At 36.9% G+C, this 19946-nt stretch overlaps 1 protein-coding gene across 1 annotated transcript in view; it reads left to right on the top strand.

The window, feature by feature from the left end:
* Positions 1 to 3138: 3138 nt before the first annotated feature.
* NRDE2 (NRDE-2, necessary for RNA interference, domain containing) overlaps positions 3139 to 19946 on the top strand; it is a 31256-nt gene continuing 14448 nt past the window's right edge. Inside the window, exons 1-7 of the mRNA XM_031049430.2 lie at positions 3139 to 3338; positions 10296 to 10407; positions 12428 to 12655; positions 13569 to 13718; positions 15163 to 15625; positions 15824 to 16226; positions 19541 to 19674. Coding sequence (XP_030905290.2) covers positions 3260 to 3338; positions 10296 to 10407; positions 12428 to 12655; positions 13569 to 13718; positions 15163 to 15625; positions 15824 to 16226; positions 19541 to 19674 — 1569 coding nt within the window. The 5' untranslated portion in view covers positions 3139 to 3259. The remainder of the gene's footprint in view (positions 3339 to 10295; positions 10408 to 12427; positions 12656 to 13568; positions 13719 to 15162; positions 15626 to 15823; positions 16227 to 19540; positions 19675 to 19946) is intronic.

Below are 19946 nucleotides of genomic sequence, written 5' to 3' on the forward strand. Positions count from 1 at the left end.
TAAGGCTTTCCAAAGAAAAAAAATTCTTAAAATGGATTATTAATTAAAAAAAATAATTTTAACATGTTAAATAGGTAAATACAATGTAAAAAGTGGACCAGAGTGTTTTTAAGAAAGAAACTTACTAGTTCCTCTAGTTAGTTATTTGCTCCTTCTTATTAACAAGGAATCCTTGTTGTATACTGCTCCTATAGTTTTGTCCATCTAAAAGGCTTAATGGCTTGCTGTTATTAGGCTAGAGCTGAAAAAACAATGCTGAGTGCTTCGGGTAACTTAACTGTAGACATAAAGAGATGTTTTGGTCATGTTCTTCATTAAATCCTAAGAAACATCTTGGCTCAATAGTGTTGAGGCAAACTTTTTTTATAATATTACTTTTTGCCTGTAAAGGCTTATAAAATATCTATATAACATTATTAAAATGTATTTTGCAGAGTTTTAAGACAAAAGGTGCACAACAAAACTTGGTAGACATGAGGCTAAACAGACTACAGAAAAATACGTTTCATCAGACTGGGCATTGCTCAATCAGTAATTCAAGGAAATGTCAATGTAGAAGATTTTATTGCATAGCCAATTTCTACTAAGGATAAATAGAAACTACTTGTACAAATAAATGCAATAATCTAAAAGCAACATTCATGCCAGTTTAACTTCTACTTGTGGTAATGGAAAATACTGCCTGCATTTATATGGTAGTGTTAAATATGGTGTGGGGGGGAGAGGTTTGATTTTTTTTCTTGTTTTTTTTGTTTGTTTGCTTTGTGGTTTTTGTTTGTTTTTTTAAATGTCACAGCAATATACGTATGGCAACAATAATAACACCTTTATTAATTGATCCATCAGTCCAGATTATGGACTGATTTCTAGGGATGCAGGGCATAAATCTGTAGTTAGGATTCTTATAAACTCTTTCTTCATTTGCTTTACTCTCAAAAAGCACATTTTCTATATTCTCTTTGTTAAGCAGCTGTTAGCTAGCATCACTATGAGCAGCTGAGGGACAATGTAATGATATCCAGCAAATAAAATTAATGATTTTGTTATGAAATCCATTTTGTTTATCCTGCATCTAGAGCATCTTGAAAGGGCTTTGAGTTTGGTTCATAACAAAATAAGGAAAAAATTTTTTGTATAGGTGGTAGTTTTCCCTGTGGTCAAGCATGCAGAATAAATGCATTTACAAAGTTCCATAAGTACCCAAATAAGATTATAACAAGTATTACCATGAGCAGGAGAGTTCTGACTCAACTTTCCCAGTATGTTAGACTCCCAACATGAAATGCATGCACACTGGAGTTTTCCTCCCACTGAAAATCCTGCTCTGCATTGCCACCTGCTTTCATGTAATTTGAAGTAATGTAATAACCTGTAACCTCCTGTTAAACTTGGTTGAAATTGGTCACAAGTTCTAAAAGTACTTGGAGAAATTATGCCTGGGAGACAGAAAGACACCTGTTCAGGTGGCATAGTTACACAGGCTTTCTCTTCTCAGGAAAAAGGCTAAAAAGTACGTGTGACGAGATAGGTTTTATTTGTTTTTTAAATTGTCTCTTCAGAATTTGGTCACAGATTGGTAATGTGCTTCTTTTAGATTTTTTCCGTATCTTCTGTATCAGTTCGAGGCGGATAAATATTTCTGTGTTTTATGTACTGCATTTTCCACATTGTAATGTTTTACTACAAAACCTGATAGATATTAACAGACTTGAACAAAAACATTGCTCCACATCAGTATGTAAGCATATATTTAAAAGCCCATTCTTTCCAAGCTAGTAATCAAGCCTCACTCATTTGATGACTTCCAGACTATCAGCTCCCAGGACCACCATTTTGTTCTGAATCCTTTACTCTCTGTATTTTATTCTCTCCTGTTGATAAAAATTAATAGCATTTTACGGATTATTAATAAAGGTAGGACACAAGGATTAAGAAAGTTTTACAGTTTTCTAAAAGAAGAAGCCATCAGCGGGATCCCTCAGAATCTGACAGTTCAACATCTACAAAATGGCTGCAAACAGTAGTGAACATAAAGTTGTGGAAGTCTACAGATGGTACAAAAGTATTCAGGCTAATCAGCTGGAAAGCTGACTGAGAAAAGTTGCTGAAGTATTTCAGAAATAAATTAAAGAGTGATCAAATAGACCAGCTTGGCAAGTGTGAACCAGTGTGTATGGGGAAGCTAATCCTAACATCTATACACAATAGTTACTTATTATCTTTTGCCACTCAGGAATAGGCTCTTAGGAGACACTGTAGCTCCGGAGAAGCCAAAAGCCAAATAGAATGATCAGAAGGTATTGGGAAAGGAGCAGAAAGCAAACCAGCCATTATAATTCCATATAATCCCTAAACCCATGGTACATATATATCTTAATCACTACATGAAATTCTAGTCATGCAGTAGTATTAGTGTAGGAGTTAGAAAAACGAAAGAAACTCAACAAGGAGAACATTATGGACTAGCTTTAATACATAAAGAAAAAAGGCAGACTTTCCAGCCCAGACAGGAGAATACTGAAGTGAAATATCTTAACAGTGTATAAAATTTTGCAAAGAAAGTGAGTAGGGACGCTTATTTTTCCTCACAATGCAAGAATAGGGCACTGGGCTTGAGACAAAAAGGGAATACTGTTTCAGACAATACATAATTAATTTTCCTTCCTGCTCAAGAAGGTGGAAATGTAACAGCATAAAAAATTATTTTTCCAGTTCCTTTATGGAGGGCAGGCTCATAGATGCTATTAAATATGTTGGGCAACTCCCTGGTCAGGAGTTCACAAAGGACTGAGTGCAGGAAGTTACTTTTTCCCTAAGCCCTTGCTGCTGGGGTTTGAAGCAGGCTGCCTGGCTAGCTGAGCCTTCAAACATACAGTGGATACTAACTGAAAGGATGCGTGGCTTCTTACAACATTCTCCTTTATACAGCTAAACGTTCCTGTCCCAAGAAGACTTGCTGCTCCTGTGCTCCCGAGAACATAGGCTGGTTCTGGAAACCCTATCCCCTCCTCTTCCCCCAGCAGTTCCCTTCTCTAGTCCCCATACTGACGGCGGCGGAAGACACAATATATACAAATTCCTCAAGGAAACAACACCAACACTAAGCCTTATTTCCTTCCACAACCACCGGGCGCCGCAGCCATTTTAAGAGGTCGGTCGGGCGAACTACACCTCCCAGAGGGCTCGGCGGCGCAGCGCCATCTTGCCTGGCCGGCCCGCGGATCAGTTCGGGCAGACAGTATTGATGGTAAGCTGAGACATGGCCTTGTTCCCGGCTTTTGCCTGTGCCGCCGAGCCCGGGGAGCCCTCAACCAGCAGCGGCGAGGGCTCCAGGAAAGGTAAAGTCCTAGGAGAACCCTCTTTCTCCCAACAGCGCTCCGCGGCCCGGTGCTCAGGGAGCCCATCCGCTTCCCTTCGCCTTCACATGGAGTCGTATGCACCCCCCTGGGCCTGCTCCGGCCGCGCGTGCCGCCGTGGCGCTCCGCCCCCCCCCCCCCCTCCTGGCTGCGGCATGGGCGGTGCTACCGCTGGGGCCCGGGCCCCCGGCAGCAGCGGACCGTACCGAGCGCTTCCGGAGGCTCCGGAGGGCGGTGCGGGGTTTACCTTCCCGAGCGCTGTGTGCCCCTCTGCCGCGCTCCGCCTTCACGTGTGGTGTGTCCTGCGCTAGGCGTGTCGCTGGCGCGCTGAATAAAGTTACTGTCCGAGAGATAACTTTGGGGAGAACCTGAAATAGAGGTGTTTTAATGAAAACGGTGTTGTCTGCTTATTGGCGGATTCCCAAGGGTGTTCAGGTTTCCTTCCAGCTATCTGTTGGTGGGCGTTGGAGGCATGGTTGTTGAAGTACCTTTGGAAAAATCAATGTATGTTAGCTTCGTGTGTGCTGGAGCCGGCTTGCTTTATGCAGAAAATTAGGTGATTGTGGTTTTATTTTTAACCACTAGCCTTGGGTAGCTTGAAAAGTATCTTCTCATTTCCTTGTTTTATTAATCCAAGTTTGATTTTTTTTGGGGGGGGGTGGGTGTTTCTAATTTTGTTGAAGATCACGAGGTTTATTCAGTTTATCACTTTGGCTGTCATGGTTGCTGTTTAGCATGTTGCGGCTTTATTAAATTAATAAAAAACCCTGTGTGATCTATTGACAAACTGCAATATACACATTTCCTAGTTCTACTGGGCAATGTTTTGAACTAGGCTTTTTGCTAGCCAGCTGCCATCAGCCTCGAGTCTGCCCATCCTCTAGGCACTACAGCAAGGGGAAGCACTAAGATAATTGTTTACCTAGGCTGAATTTATTGTATATTTGGTTCAGCCAGTATGGTGACTTTTTAAAGCTTTTAGCAATGCAGATGGGAGTTAGTTCTTGTTCAGCTCTTGATACTCAGTCTGCCAGTACAGAGATAAGGACCCTTTCTGGTAATAACATTTGGTGCAGGGACTAGTGGACATAAGATCCCAAGTTACAGCTTCTAAGAAGGGAGGATTTGCTCTGCTAGGCAGGAGTACAGTAGAATTTTCTAGTAGTAAGACTTTGTTTATATTGTAAAACTCTGGGAATTAACCTTTAGGACAGACGTGTCAGGTTTAGTCTGTGTCACTGCAGATCACCTGTCTGGAAGATCAGATTATACTGGAAAAAATGTTAAAACTAATTTTTTGATCTATATTTCAGTTATTAGCACTGTTAATGAGCTATATTTTGATCTACTGGAAGTTTTTTGTATGAGAATTACACAACTTTAAGGAACAGAATTTGTGGAGCTTTTTTTGTTAATAGTGTACTCTGTTTTTAACAGCTGCATTTCAGTACAAACTATAAAAATTAAGTATCAACTCAGAATCACATTTACAGTGGCATATATCAAATTTCACACTTTCAGCTTGTGAGAACTTGAGAACTTGATGAACAACTTTGGTATCTCTCTGATAGATGGCTCTTTCCTCAGAGCTGATAGGAAGCCGAAGTCTATCATAATACAGCAGAGTATGTTGTATTTATGCAACACTAAGGTATCTTTTGCAGTCATTTTAGGACTGCTTTGTAGTTTTATTGTAGAATTTGTGGTAATAGTGTAAATAAGCCGGCCATGTTTCATTTCTCTGACCACCTCTGTATCATACTCTTACAATCCTTCCTAAACCATTTGTAAGTGCTGCCTGAAAGAGAAGTGTTGCTGTACACTCTTCCAGCCCTGCTAGATTGCCGAGTTGCAGCAACCTCTAGAGCACAAAGTAATTTTGTATATGGTTTCTTACAATTATGTTGTCAGGCTTAATTAGCTTTAGGTAGAAGATAAATTGCAAGTTTATCAGTAGCCATGAACAAAGCAGTGGTAAGAATTAACCCTACTGACAGTAGTAAGAATTCTGCACAGCATTATTTAGAATCTGAACTGTTCTATGGGTAGGATGATGCAGTGATTTTTTTTTGCTGAAAACAGATTTTCAGGATTCTGGGAGGCAGCAAAAGGCTTTACAGTTGTCTCTGTAGGCATGTACGCTTAATTTTCTTGGATTTTTTGCTTGGAAAGGTATAAAAAGAATGCAGTTGGATTTCTTCTACTGTTGTGCTCAGAAATGTGGGTGACAGAGTAGGATAATAACGGGTACATGCATGTTATGACAAAAGTTTTATAATCTTTTTTATTCTTTATGCTTAGACGTAAGCCTGGTCTGCAAAAATGATAAACTTTTTAGACATCTGACAAGAAAAAATAACAAAGTGAAGGTAGACTTTTAAAATTTGGAATGCATTTTGATGTTTGAAATGCTTGTATCCAGCCAACTGATTCATTGGAGATTATTTACAAGGAGGTTTGGACTTGCATGTTTTGTAATGGAAAAAATGGTTCAGCTCTTTCCAAAGTATTAGGTCAGTTTGATTAAATTGGTCAGAAAATACTGTAATTGGAGAATTCTGAACGTTTCCCTGGTGTATCCACAGAGGCATACTGAGTGTGCTACAGGGTTGGTTCTTGCAGTGTAATCCTTCAGTGTTTTAAAAAATGCAATTTGATCTCACCTGCTCAGGTAGAACCAAGTTACAGGCACAGTCAGAGGATTAATGTTTATGACTCCATTTCTCACAGTGAGTTTTCCTTGGAGGCCATAAAACAGTAATTTAAAATATAAAAAATAAACTTTATTCTCCTTGTGCTCTCTTAATTGTGTTGTACCAATTTAGTGAGTGACTTTATATCTGTAAGGGAGTAACAGATACTTTCAGGTAAAGTTAAGTCAAGATGACATCTTGAAAGTTTATTTCTAATAGTTAATGGTGATAATAGACATTGTTTTGCTATATTAATTGTTTTTGCTATATTCTATGGAAATGGATTTTACCCATGCTTGCTGTGCATCTGGCTGCTAGCCTACTTCCTCAATATCTCTCTCTTCCTGGTCAAGTTTTAACCATTTCAGTCATGTTTGTTGTAGTGGGAAAGAGAAATTGCAGAAACAGAGGAGGTCTGTGAAAATCTACATTTGCTCAGGAAAGATAAGTCTAGATAAAGTGCCACTGCTCCAAGAGAGGCTGTAATGTGAATTGAACTGTTATCAGGATAGATGGGTTTGGCAATGAGCATCTGTACATAACCAACTAGGAAACATTTTTGAGAACACAATCTGACATGGCAGAGGCTCCCTCTTGCCCAGCTGGTAATCAAGGGACATGACAAACTACTATAGAAGGGTCTAGAGAACTTATTCCTGAAGCTGTGGTAGCAGTGGGGAGTGTAAAGGAGGGAAGGCACAATTCAGAAATCCAGGCTTCATCCTTCTGTTCGAACACCTTAAACCCCTTAATTCCGAGTTAATTTGCAGAAGGGAAGAGGGGAATGAAAAACTTTACCAATGCACTCTTTAAGAATGTGGTTTGGTCTTAGAATAGGCTTTTAAACAGATAAATATAAAGATAACTGCTTTCCACTGTTCTGCCTGTTTAGGTCTAGCCTCTTGTTTCATGTGTGTTTTGTACCTCAGGGAAATTTATATCATTGGTCAGCTCCATGTCTTACTGTGTCTTCTTAACAGCTGGAGCTTTACTGCCCTTTTTTTTTTTTTTCCTCTGTTCATTTTGTCAATATGATTGGTAATGTAATTTTAAAAATCTGTCAGTTTTTAAGACTGAAGCTCTTAGTGCTCCTTAGGCTCTGAATCTCCATTTGGAGGTTTTTGGCACTGTAGTGCCATAAGGCTGAAGACTGTAACATTCAGCATACTTGATGTTGTTTGCAAACAGTTTTTTCCTGGTTCAGGCTGGTCTGTATCTAAAGTGTTTACACTGATGAATAATATGTAAAAATACATTATTTGCATCAGTCTTTGGAGGACCTGACATTATTCTCTTGAAATCAACAAAAAGCCTGTTCTAATGTGTGCAGTGTTTTAATAGACCTTAGATCATGATCTTATATGCCAAAAATCTTCGGACTTTTTTCTTAGTGGTCTGAATATTTTAAGTCTTGAGTTCAGAACTCTGTATGTCTGAAGGCAAATTATTAAAGTTCATTCTGCCTTCAAGCTTACTTTTAAGAATCCTGTAACCCAATGTTTTGTTAAGCATCATGAGTATCAGCATTAATATGTATCAGATGATTTCTGAACCATAATTATTCAAATCACTGCAGAATTACCTTACAATAAATTTATTTCTATCAAAAAATAGTATTATTAAATGATTACACATTACAAAGGGGAACAATAGCTTATTAAAAAGAAGAGAAGCTCAAAGGCTGCAGAGAGTGTCTTCATGACTGAAGTATGCTATTGGGGTTCTGTCCAAACTCAAGTTAGATAAGTTTTGTCTATCTTTGGAGCAGGTATAATAATCCTAAGGAGATCTGTCTGGCTAATAAGTTACAGTTTTTTGCTGTTACGCGATACACATTTAGACCAGAGACTGCCAACCAGTAATGTTTTCAGTTTTGTTAGGTAGATGTGGGTAATGCAACACAAAACACAACAAAGATGGATTTTTGTTTTAAGGAACTGTCTCCTTTATTTCTTTAAATAAATAAAAGGTTTTATTCACAGATTAGTTGCATTTACTGAAATCTGGAGTGCTCTGGACCATTGTAGTTTCTCTGAATTTGTCTATGTTTAATGAAAACCAGAGTGTGAATAGTGAAGAAACATTGTAGGGTTGCAGTTTGTTCCTGCATTCCTTGACACCTGATCTTCATTAGCAGAAATAATGAGCAGAAATAATTCACTATAAGGAAGATAATAATTTTTAAAATCAGTATCACAATTAATAAATGTACCTCAAAAATTTCAGGTATAAAATGGCACTTAGTATACTGTGTAACATATATTGAATTATTAACTCAAGTTTAATTTTGTAGTTATCAGGTATATGAATTTATTTGACTCTTTGTGTTTTAAATATGTAATAGTTACAGAATTATCCATAAGAAGCATTTTAGTATTTCATGGAAAATACTAAATGCAAGTTTTCTAAGAGGTAATTCTGATTTTAGGTTGGTTCTTAATGTTGGTTCTTAATGCATCTCTTACAAGATTGAGATAAGAAAGTAACTTACTATTGCATAACACCTTATCCCCCAACAGGAGGAAATAATTAGGCTAGTGAAATGGTGCTTGGATATTATCCTGCATAAATCTGTCTCCTTTAAGCTCACCAAAGGTTATGGGAGACTGTGAATCTACCATTTACTGTTATAAATGGTAGATTTACAGTTTCAAAGTCCCAGACATATATATAAAATGAAGGCATTTGTGCCAGGGCGGGTTAATTTAAATGGTAGGTTCTGATGATATTTTGGATAGGCAAGTGAGGATCATGGTTTTAAGGTTTCGAATTTTGTTCTCATTTTGCATTGATGTATCTTAACTGTTTTCCTGGAAAGGAAAATAAAAAAATCTCCTGTTGATTTTGCAGGTTTTGAGATTGTGCTTTCCAGGCAGAAGGTTACAATAATATATGTGTATATTGCACAGTTGAATTTTTATTTTTCAGTCTTTATCCTATGTTTTGGTGAGCTGCTGCGTAGTGTGGGAGTGTTCTGCAGCCCGTTAGTTGGGCTGCTCGTGTGTTTGGGTTCTGACAGCGCCATGAATGGTGGGTTCTCCTCTGCTCAGAGGTGGAGGTTCCAGATGAACCAGGGAAGGTGGCCCTCAATGCCGGCCTTTGGTAGCAGGGGCAGTCTCTTGGGAAATGTGAACTGGACCTTTGCTTGGTTGTGCATACTGCTTGGTGAGTTTAATTTAGGCTAACAAACTGTTCCGCAGCCTGCTCCAGTTTAAATCCTTTTGTGGACAAAATTCAGGGACTTGAGACAGAAGAAAGAATTTGGTATGAAGAGCTATTTCTGAAAGAAATACTTTAGAAGGAGGAGAGATGTATGGCTTGGCAGACAATGAGTTTGTGCTATTTAAGGATTAGAGGTCAGTGTAGTCAAAAGCACAAAGACTGAAGTGTGACAGGAAGAACACTGAGGCAAAAATGGTTGTAAAGATTGTGCAGAACAGGCAGGAGACCAGATTCCTTTAGTTGTTACCTTCTGTGGTCTGGCACCAGAGAGGCTGCTGTTAAATTTTGTGCTTGTGTGAAATAACATTTGTTGTTTAATATGTTGGGAAATTTCATATACTTAAAAGAATTGTAGAAATGAAATCTCTATGAAATTTGTTATGAAAGTTTTAATACCAGTAAAATTATAGCAAAAAATTTCCCCCTCCACATCTTGTCAGTATCTGATCTGATGACTGAAATGGCTGAGGTCTAGATGTAGAATGCTTAATGCTAATATATCAAAATTAACATCAAATAACATTTTCTCGCACTATATAGAAGTCTAATACATTCTGTAGTTAGAGAACTGAGAATCCAGTAACTTATTTTGACCTTGTATAAAACATTTGAGTATTCTTATTAGTACTGGGTGTCCCTATCAATAACATTGTGTCCATGCTGTGAGTAAAGTACATTTTGTAAAAATCAATGTTGGACAGGTTGTTTTTCATACACTGATATATACTTTTAAAAACATTATCTGCTTTTGGTATGAACTTTCAAGTCCTCTTGTATAGTAGGTTTTTGAAAGCTTAGATTGATGTCAAGGGAAGATTCCAGCTCCTTAAATATTTTACCTCATTACAACCTCATGTTCTGCTAAACGGAAATTTCATGGACTGCTTTCCAATATGCTCCATTTTTACGCATGACTCAGTGACATTTGCTGTGAATTTAGCTGTCTGTCAACTAGATTAACCCTGAACTTTAGAAAGCACAGCAAGCTAATTTATATAGATCTCATACTTCTCTTTACCTGCAGAATTGGACTGGCTTAGTAACCCAAGCTTCTCCTCAGAAGATGCACTGTTACTGCATCAGCGTGCTACAGAAGGTGCAGATCTTACCCCTGAAAAATCACCACTACTGACAAGGTAGAATATACTTCTGTATCTTTTAAAACAGGCTCTTTCTTTTGTCCTGCTTATCTTTTGTTATGCGAGACCAAAATCAGGAGATTTTAGGGCTGCTTTTCATTCCACTGTTCTCTATTTTAAAAGTCCTGAACTGAGTCATGTATAAAAGTATGAATAATGCTTCCATGTCCTTCAACTTAAAATAATGAGAAGATATACTTATGCAATTACATTCCCATGTTCTTTTTCTCACAGCTGCATTTAAGTCATTGTTATTTTGGAATGGAAAGGGAACTGAGTGATCATAATTCTTCGTTAGCTTCTGAACGTCCTAAGTGACCCTTGAAATAATGTAAAGATTAAGCATGATCTTTGTGAGTTCTCTGTGCAAATCAGTCAGCCATTTCATAGTCGAGTTTTTTGTTTTTTAAAAATCAGTTGAAGATGTGAATTAATGCAATAGTTCATGTGTCAGGTTGTGCTGTTAGAACATGCTGATCACTCAAGTGGGTGATTACATTTTTTTACAAAAATTAGCTTTAAGCAGCCATGTTTGCTGAACAACTGATTTTAATACCTTCAGTAGAATAGTTGCTGTGCTTGTCATATCTACACTGTAACTAGCACTTAATAATTAATGGAATCAAGTTGCAGTTGCTGAATTCAAAATCTGAGTAATTTTTAATTTGATACAAGCTCCTGTGTTTACAGTAAGTGTTGGTGGTCATCATAGAATATAACTTTATACTAACAAGCACTGCTGAATACATCTTTTTATATACTTATTCTTACATTTATATGCATTGTGTGATTGAAATGCAGTCTCATTGCTCTTTTCATTGGTCAGTATATTCTGCTTGCATTTCTTCAAACCTTTTCTGGACTTTCATGTCATAAACTTAAGGAATTTGCAAATTATCATTCAGATAGGAGGACATAATAAACCCACCATATTTAATTAATCCTTGAAAAATAATTTGTCAAAAATTACTGTGCAGATAAGTGTTTCTTTTTTTCCTAATTACTAGGGTGCATTCTTGGTTTAATGTAAATCAGTTACTTGACATGATTGGTGGTTTTGTGGGGAGGTTGGTTTGGGTTTTTGGTTTGGTGGGTGTGTTTGTTTTAAAGGCCTGCTAATGATTTTCTCATTGCTTTTTTTTTTATCGTGGTGCCCTTAGACTGTGCAAGTTGGTTGGGTTTTTTTTTGAGATGCCTTGCTATTGAAATGCTGCATTTCTTTTATTGACATATTAGGAATATTGAGGCTTGTCACTCCTCTATTGAAAGACTACAGAAAAACTGCTTAAAAAGAGCTTGTGCTTTTAAGGGTTAGAGAAGACCTCCATTATTTCAGTTGATTATTAAATATGGGAGTGTTAATAGTACATGCAGTGCTATACATATGCTTTGCCAAAACTATCTGTCCTTTGAGTGATCTCAAGTCAGCTGTCTGTTGCATGTAGTGTTTGTTGCATGTAGTGTTTGTTGCATGTAGTGTTTGTTGCTGCATTATATTATGTAATAACATTAATTCAGTAGTTATCAAAAATGGCTCCTTAATTGGTGAGATTTGTATTTCTTATCTGGAAGTGATTTGATATGTCTTACGTAAATCATAAAGAAACAAGGAAAAAAAAGTGAAGATACTTTCACTTTTTCAGGTCATCCTGAAAGATTTCTTATCCTTTTTAGCTTGACCTAAGTTGTCCTGGCAAAATCAGGAAATTTTATCAGCTCTGTTATATTCTTTAGTTTGGCAGTGATAACGGATATTTATACAGATCACACATCAAAATGCCTTTGACGATTAAAACTTAGACTGGTTGTCAGTAATTCCAGCAGCTGAAAAAATACAGTTGTTATTTAATACAGATTTATATTCTTTTTTTTTGTGTTGCTGCTAATTCTTGTCTCAAAAAATACAGAGAGAATAAAGATAAAGGGTAAAATAATTCTGAACTTCCTTATGGTGGTATTTCTTTACAGTTCTACTATTCAGGTATGTATAGATATATATGTACTTGTTTCCAAGCAGGAGTACTTCAAGATCAGAGTTGTCAGAGGAAAGTGGTACGGATGAGAGTCTGAAACAGTCAAGTAAGAAAAAGAAAAGAAAAAAAAAAAAAAAGCATCACCACTCAAAGAAGGCAAAAAAGAAAACCAGAGGGGACTCCAGTAGCAGTGAATCAGATGTGGACATTAAGGACATCAAGGACAAAGATGCAGGAAATGAGAGAAATCACAGAAAGGGAGCAGCAGCGAAGTATGTATTTATTACTACTATGAAACATGTAAATTCATGGTATTCTTGTTCTTGGTACTCATCTCTTCAACTTTATGAATGAAATTCTTACCACTGGGAGGATTTTTTTTTTTTTTTTTTGCTAGGCTGTATATGCTTAAACCTGCATTCAGAGCAATGAAAATAGAATTAGAACCACTTGTTTAATATGCGCAGATGAAAGATTTGGAGTCCTTTCAGGGTGCTTATTTTTACTTCTTTCCATAAATTGTTGTTGCTGAGAGAATACAGAGTTTTGAGGAGACTTGTTTTTGAAACCTGAACCGCAAAATTGCTCTAAATGCAGTAGGTCTGGTGAAATTTTAGAAGGCTTCCCAGGACAGTAAAACTCATTTACTTAGTTACATATTTGTAGCATGAATTCAGATTGGAAGTTCATAGTCGTCTACAGTTTTGGGGCAGGTGGCAATTTCTACTTAAATTCTTTTGCATAACTGTAATCCATAAACCACTTCAATGTGCACTGTTTTGTCAAATGCATGGGTATAATTACAGCTAATCAGCAAAGTCTTCATACAGATGATCCTCTTTTTTCTGAATTGTAGCATCTTACTAAGAAAAAAGTAAATTTTAGAAGTAATATCTGGCTTTTAGATAGTTTGCCAAGCAGTTGATTGGTTTAATATGGCTATTGCTTTCCATAATCACAAATCTAATTTTTGGAAGTGCAGGCAATGTTTGTGTTTTGTTTTGATGGTCCTGTTAATGTATTTCTAGTTGTTGTTTATCCCAGTCATGTGACTGATTTTGCAAGAATGGTCATATACCATAACTTTGAGAAAATTAAATAACTACCAAAATGGAATGTTTCCTGGGTTTTGGGAATGCGGAGTAGGTGCACAAATGCTTAGACTATACTTCTCCTTCTCTGTAGTCTAGATAAGAAAACGTCAAATCCTACCAGCAGTCGTATTGTTTGGCTTGATGATATCCAGGCTTCTACCACAGAAACCTTCATAATAGACAAGAAGCCAGACCCTTCAAACTGGGCCTACAAATCCCTGTATCAAAGGGACATACCAAGGTACAAGATGTTTGTTTCTATTGGTATTCAAGCTATCATAGAGTCAGTATCTCAAGATTCATTAACTTAAGTCTGGCTGTGACATTTTGGTGTTGGAGACGAGAAGTTAGGATAACCGAATAGTTTGGTTGCTTTTTGTTTTTTTTCAAAATTTTACTTTACATTGGGCATAGATATTTTCGAAGGGAAGGGATGGCATAAAATAATGGAATAAAGTGTGTGATTTTATTTTTTTTCTAGAAGTATTCCCTGTATCCTTGCAGACTACAGGCATGTGAGCTTATAGAACTTCCAGCTGAAGGTGCACAGATGGGGCAGATTCAAAAGCATGATTTTGCAGTCAGAAATCCTAGGTTCTGTTATAGATCACTGGATGAGTGCCCCTTTTGATCTCTATTGGTCTGTTTCTGTCAGAAAGGGAAATGAAGGTACTGATTATTTCATGCTAGATTTTTCAAAAGGTTTGTTTTCTTTAGTAGCTTGATATCCTTGCACAGAGTACGGGTACTTTGTTAGCAAGCAGATTCTGTGTTAGATCACCCAGACATTATACCAAAGGGTATTTTATGCGTTGCCACATTTCACATGAGTATAGATGAAATCGCATATTCAACATCCTTGGTGGGTTACTGGTACTATGATGACCCTTCAGAACATTTCACCACATTAACAAAGAAGCCCATCCAAGGGAGCCTGTGCTGGGCTCATGCATTATGTGTGTACACCTAATTCTTGATGTTCTGAAAGAAAATTGTATATATGAAAAGTAATCATCTGTAGAGGAGGGAGGATTTATGGATTTTATTTTTGTAGTGTATATACCTTTGCAGTAAAATTGCCTGGTTACAATCCATTCCAATTTTCTGCTACCTTCAGATTGTCTGCTATTGTTTGAGATGAAAACTGTTATTTTAGCATTGCACATCACTATGTCTGCCACTTTACTGAAATACCCTTCTTTGCTAATGGGTTAAGGTGTTGTTTTCCTTTCTTAATCCATAGTTATTGCAGCCTTTATGAACCTGGTCTCTCTTTCTTCTCCAGCCCACTGCCTACTTGGCATATAATATGGATAGAGGCTTAGGGAAGCAGAAAGATATTACCAGACTGAACTACTGATGTGTGAATTTCAGTTTAAAATAATCTAATTTAAATAGCCTTAAATAATGCTGTCTGATGTTCTTTGTCCAGGTTTGTCTACATGGCTTAAAATTACAGGAGAAAAAAAAATCTTCTGATGAGTATGGCAGATACTGTTGAATTCTGAGGAAGCTTAGTTGTGTTGGCACTGAAAAAATACATAAATTGAAGTCTTAAATAAAGAGAAAGTTACTGAGTTCCTACACTTTTAAATGTGTATGCATACATTATTTGGGTTAATTTGTATTATTTAATTTTCTCATGTGTATTTTAGAAGATGCTTAATTGTATTTTTGCTTCTAAGATATAAAAGGAAAGGAGAGTCCTGTCTTGGCATAGATGCCAAGAAACAGTCTGTAACTTGGGACAGTTCTGCATCAAAAAAGAAGCAATCGCAGAAGCAACCTGAGCGTTACTTCACAAAGGACAGTGTGAAGATGCTGAACACTGATGGAGTGCCTGTTTGCAGCAGAATTTCTCCATCTGGCCCAACTGCTTTTATACCGATTTTCCAAGTGGAAACTGATGGTCCTTCAGACACAACGGAGGTGAATCCTCTTGGGATTTATGATTCATCAACTTTACAGTGGCTACAAGGAAAAGGGTGCAAGAGTGCAGACCATGAGCCTGAAACTATGCAGCAAACAACTCAAGAGCCTGGGATAAACATTAAGTCTGATCTAATGTCAAAAGTGGAAGAACATAACAAGAAAGTCAGAGAAAACCCAGGAGATATTAATGCTTGGATGGAATTTGTTTCTTTTCAGGTATGTGTTCTGACAGACCTGCTTGCTGATTGTAAGTAATAAACACATGAACATTTTAATTGTATTTTCACTTGTTAGGACTGTATATCTTCCATTGGTGAAGTATGAGCTATTAATTCATCTTCATAATTGTCAGCATTCTTTCTAATGTAAAATTCTTTCTAATGTAAAAATGTTTATTTTTCTTTTTGTTTTAAGGATGAATTGATGGGAGGACCTGGCCCTTATGCCAGTAAGGGTGAGCAGGAAGTAAGAAGAAAATCACTGAAGTTTATCTTAGAAAAGAAACTAGCAATTTTGGAGAGGGCAATTGAAAGCAATCCAAGTAATGTTGATCTGAAACTGGCCAGGCTGAAGATTTGCGCAGAATTCTGGGAGCCACCAGCTTTGATCAAAGAATGGCAGAAGCTAATTTTCTTACATCCCAATAGTCCAGAGCTGTGGAAGAAATATCTCCTGTTCTGTCAAAGTCAGTTCACTACCTTTTCCGTTTCAAAAATCAATAGTCTCTATGGAAAATGTTTGACTACACTGGCAGCTGTACGGGATGGCAGCATGGTATCACATCCTCTTCTGCCTGGCACAGAAGAAGCTATGCTAGGTAAGGTTCCTTCTGTTTCACATTATGGTCAGAACTTCATAGGAGTTAACTACATTTTCTAGAAGAATAGACTTTCCTATATATTACAGGAAGTGTTTATTCTCTTCAAAATGCCTGTCATCCTGATTCCTTAGCTGAGAATTAAAGCAGATATTCCAGCCAAATATGGATATAACAGATGCTTTTTTTTCCCAAAGGGAGTTTGTGATATAACATCCAGTAAAGTCTAACATGCTGAGTGGTTTACAGTACAAATGTCAAGGCTGGAGAATTGCAGCCCACAGCCAAGAGATGTGCTTTTATCTTTGACAAATATTTATTAAGAAAAATAAGAAGCTGGCTTGTGAAAGAATCAGTTCTCTCTTGTTCAGGAGTTTTATAGGTAATTACTTTAATCCAGAAAAGAGAAGGGACATGAGAAGTCTCTTGTGAAATTTTCTTTTAGCATCCCAGTTTGTAGATGAAGAATTCTAAACTGTAATACTTTGTGGTCATGTCTTTTTATTTACTGTATGCATGTATCTACTACTTACCATTTATGATATAATTATCCCTGGAAAGAAAATTAATCAGTTGGGATGCTGGACTGGATTCAGTGAAGAAATGAGTTCGTGCTCAGCTTTGGCATGGCCTTTAAATTTATTTGAAGCTAAATGACTTAACCTGTTCCTTTTCAATTTTGCTTTCTGCCTCAGGGGTCATTGTGTTTATTAATCTATGAATACACTGAGGATGGGAAAATATTAGTTAGTTTTTTTCCTTTTAGAGTTTATTTTAAATATAGAGGAGGCTGTTTTGAAGCAGTCCACATTTCTTCAAGTCCTGTACTTGCTGTTTGAGCCATGATGCTATGTTACGGAATATCTAGTCTGGACTTACGGATCGAGATGCTGGGTTACAGGTGTTCAGATCTTTTAGATCTTTTGTGGTCTTAAGTTGATTCATCTTGGATCAAGCACTGGAAAAACTGCTGGAAAGGAAAAATCCTGTACTGATAGGTGGATATTGTACTGCCTGATAGCTTCTAATTGCTTCTACTGTCTCTGATTTCCAGTGCCTCAGTCACTTGGGCACATGGGTGCAATCATAATGAATGATTCTCAGGACAAATGCTTTATTCAGCATCTTCCCCCCCCCTCGGTTAGGAAGGCTTTTCTTTAATTTTGTTTGACTGCACAGAAGATACGTGACTTGTTAAATACTATTTATCCATTGGTATGAGGTTACTGTTTTTTTTAAACTAAGTTCCTTTGAAATGATTTACATTTTTCAAAAGACTTGTTTGCTGGCAATGTCTATAGATAGGTTAAAATGAAAATGAGCTGAGCTGAACCTTGTTTCTGTTCCACTCTTAATGTCTTGTTCTGTATTATTATACTGTAGCAATTTAGGAACACTGAGGTTTGTTTTTTTTGTTTGCGTGTGGGTTTTTTTTCATGGTTTGTTTGGTTCCCCCCTCCCCTTTCGAATTCAAATGGTAGGAGTGGAGAAATTTCCAGTGGGGAGACTTGTTGATCTGAGGTTTTTTTTTTTTAGTGACGGAACTATCTCATTCTTGGGCTGAATTTACATTATCAGTGTACTTATTAGGAAGATTACCAAATTTTTCATTAAGATAAATATACAAAGAATTTCACAGATTAATTAGGAGGTAAGTAGCAGTGTGGAAATCTGGTAGGCTTGTGTCTTCAACCTTTGACCTTTGTGATGACAAAGTATAAGAGGCAATTTTAAATAGTGGTGGACCCTGCCATCTAGTGTTCAATTCAGTACGCTGTACTATCTGCTTGAAAATAGATGGGTGTTTCTTTACAACACGAGATTTAAGAAAGCAGGTCAAAATTAAGTTATAGATCAGTTTTACTTAAATTTTGAGATAACAAGTTGTAATATTTTACGTTTACTAAGACCTGTTAATATAAAACAGATGAAGCTAAGCATTCTCAAATTTTGCTGTGAGAAAGGAGTCTTAGTTTTCATATTATACCTACCAGCTGGGGAGAAACAACTTTATATTTCAGGTCATTTCAGCTGCAGAACTGGCATAGCACCATGACCTGAATTAAGTGTGTATTCAGGATTTTTTCAGCTTTCACCACAAAAAAAAAACCCAGCCAAAAAAAACAACCAAACAAAAAGCTGATCTTTGCATTTCTTCAAATATCTTTCCTTCTTATCCTGTAGAAAATCTGATTCTAGAATTTATTTTTGGCTCCAGTTTGGCAGCAAGTCCTAATGAGAGATTCTCTACATTCAGACTATTTTAATCAAAGCTATTTGAAGCTGAGAGGCGAGGAAAGGACAACTTCATGTCAGTTGGATACACTGCCTCAATGGGTTAAAATACTTTGGAAGGTTCTATTATGTACTTAAGCATACTTTTTGTTGTTTAAATGCCTTCAGAAGTTGCAAAGTTTTCATTATCAGAAACAGTCACTGACTTTGCAGGAAAATCTGATTAATTGCCTAGTTTATATATTCTGTCTGAATTCAGATTTTTGTGTGTACACATCTGATGTAAATCTGAATAAACTTGAGTGTAATTTGGAGTGATGGAGAATCTTTGAAATGTCCTAGTGATAGAGGTTTTCATAATACTGTTATTTCTCCAGCTCTTTCACCTAAGACTCTTGTTGCAGATATATGAGTAGAGAAACTGGGGCTTCACTTCCTTTTCTAAGCTGAGAATTGAGACTCAGTGTGTGGTAGGGATATGACAGTGATTACAGAAATAATTTGTTGAAGAGCAAGGGGTAGGGCTCTAGTTTTAAGCAGTAATACTTTGACCAAAAGACCAGACTTCTCTTAACCACGTTCTTATGTAAAGGAATAGAAAAAGGGAAGGACAGTTGAAATGAAATGGAATGTTACTGACATATTATTGATGTAACTATCTCATACAACATAAACGCAAAAAGGGTTTTTGTTCTGATCACTTACTGTGTGAATTATAATAATGCCCAGCATATTCAGAGGTGGCAGCAATCCACTCTAACAGATGTTGGATAAACTGTAGTTGGGACCGTTGCATGTATACTTTTATTCATCAACAAGAGCAGTGCTTGTTTGGCATGAATAAAAACTCATCTCTTGGTGCATTTGAAGTGGGAGGTCTTAAAGTTAATTAAACTATAACAGTTTTGACATGAATTTTTGACATGCAGTATCTATTCCCTGTGTTTTGGATTCTGATACTGTTCAATATATTTACACTCTACAGCCCTTACTTATGTCTTCTTTATTACAGCCTGCAAATACACAATACGTGGCAACAAATTTATTTGAAATATTAAAATTTTATCTTTACTTTACAGCTATATTTGTTCAGCAGTGCCACTTTCTGAGACAGGCTGGTCATTCTGAGAAAGCAGTGTCTTTGTTTCAGGCTCTGATTGACTTCACCTTCTTTAAACCTGACAGTGTAAAAGATCTGCCAACAAGGGGACAGGTAACAATTTCCATTTAAATGGATGTATGTCCTTTTGCATTACAGAGAATGTTGCAACACATAAATGTTAATTTTAAAGGGCATGGGGAAATATTTTGAATTGCAACTTACTTTGCAGTTCTTAAAGGTGATGCTTGCGTTGGAAAAATGCTTGTGAGTCCTCTTGAACTACCTGCCAAATGGCTGCTTCTGCTGTACATAGTGGAAGTGTGATAACCAGTCATTTCATGTCTTCTTTTTTCTAATTAAATGTGAAAAAAAAATGAGCTGGG

This window comes from Melopsittacus undulatus, chromosome 4 (assembly GCF_012275295.1).
Source record: "Melopsittacus undulatus isolate bMelUnd1 chromosome 4, bMelUnd1.mat.Z, whole genome shotgun sequence".
Taxonomy (NCBI): Eukaryota; Metazoa; Chordata; class Aves; order Psittaciformes; family Psittaculidae; genus Melopsittacus; species Melopsittacus undulatus.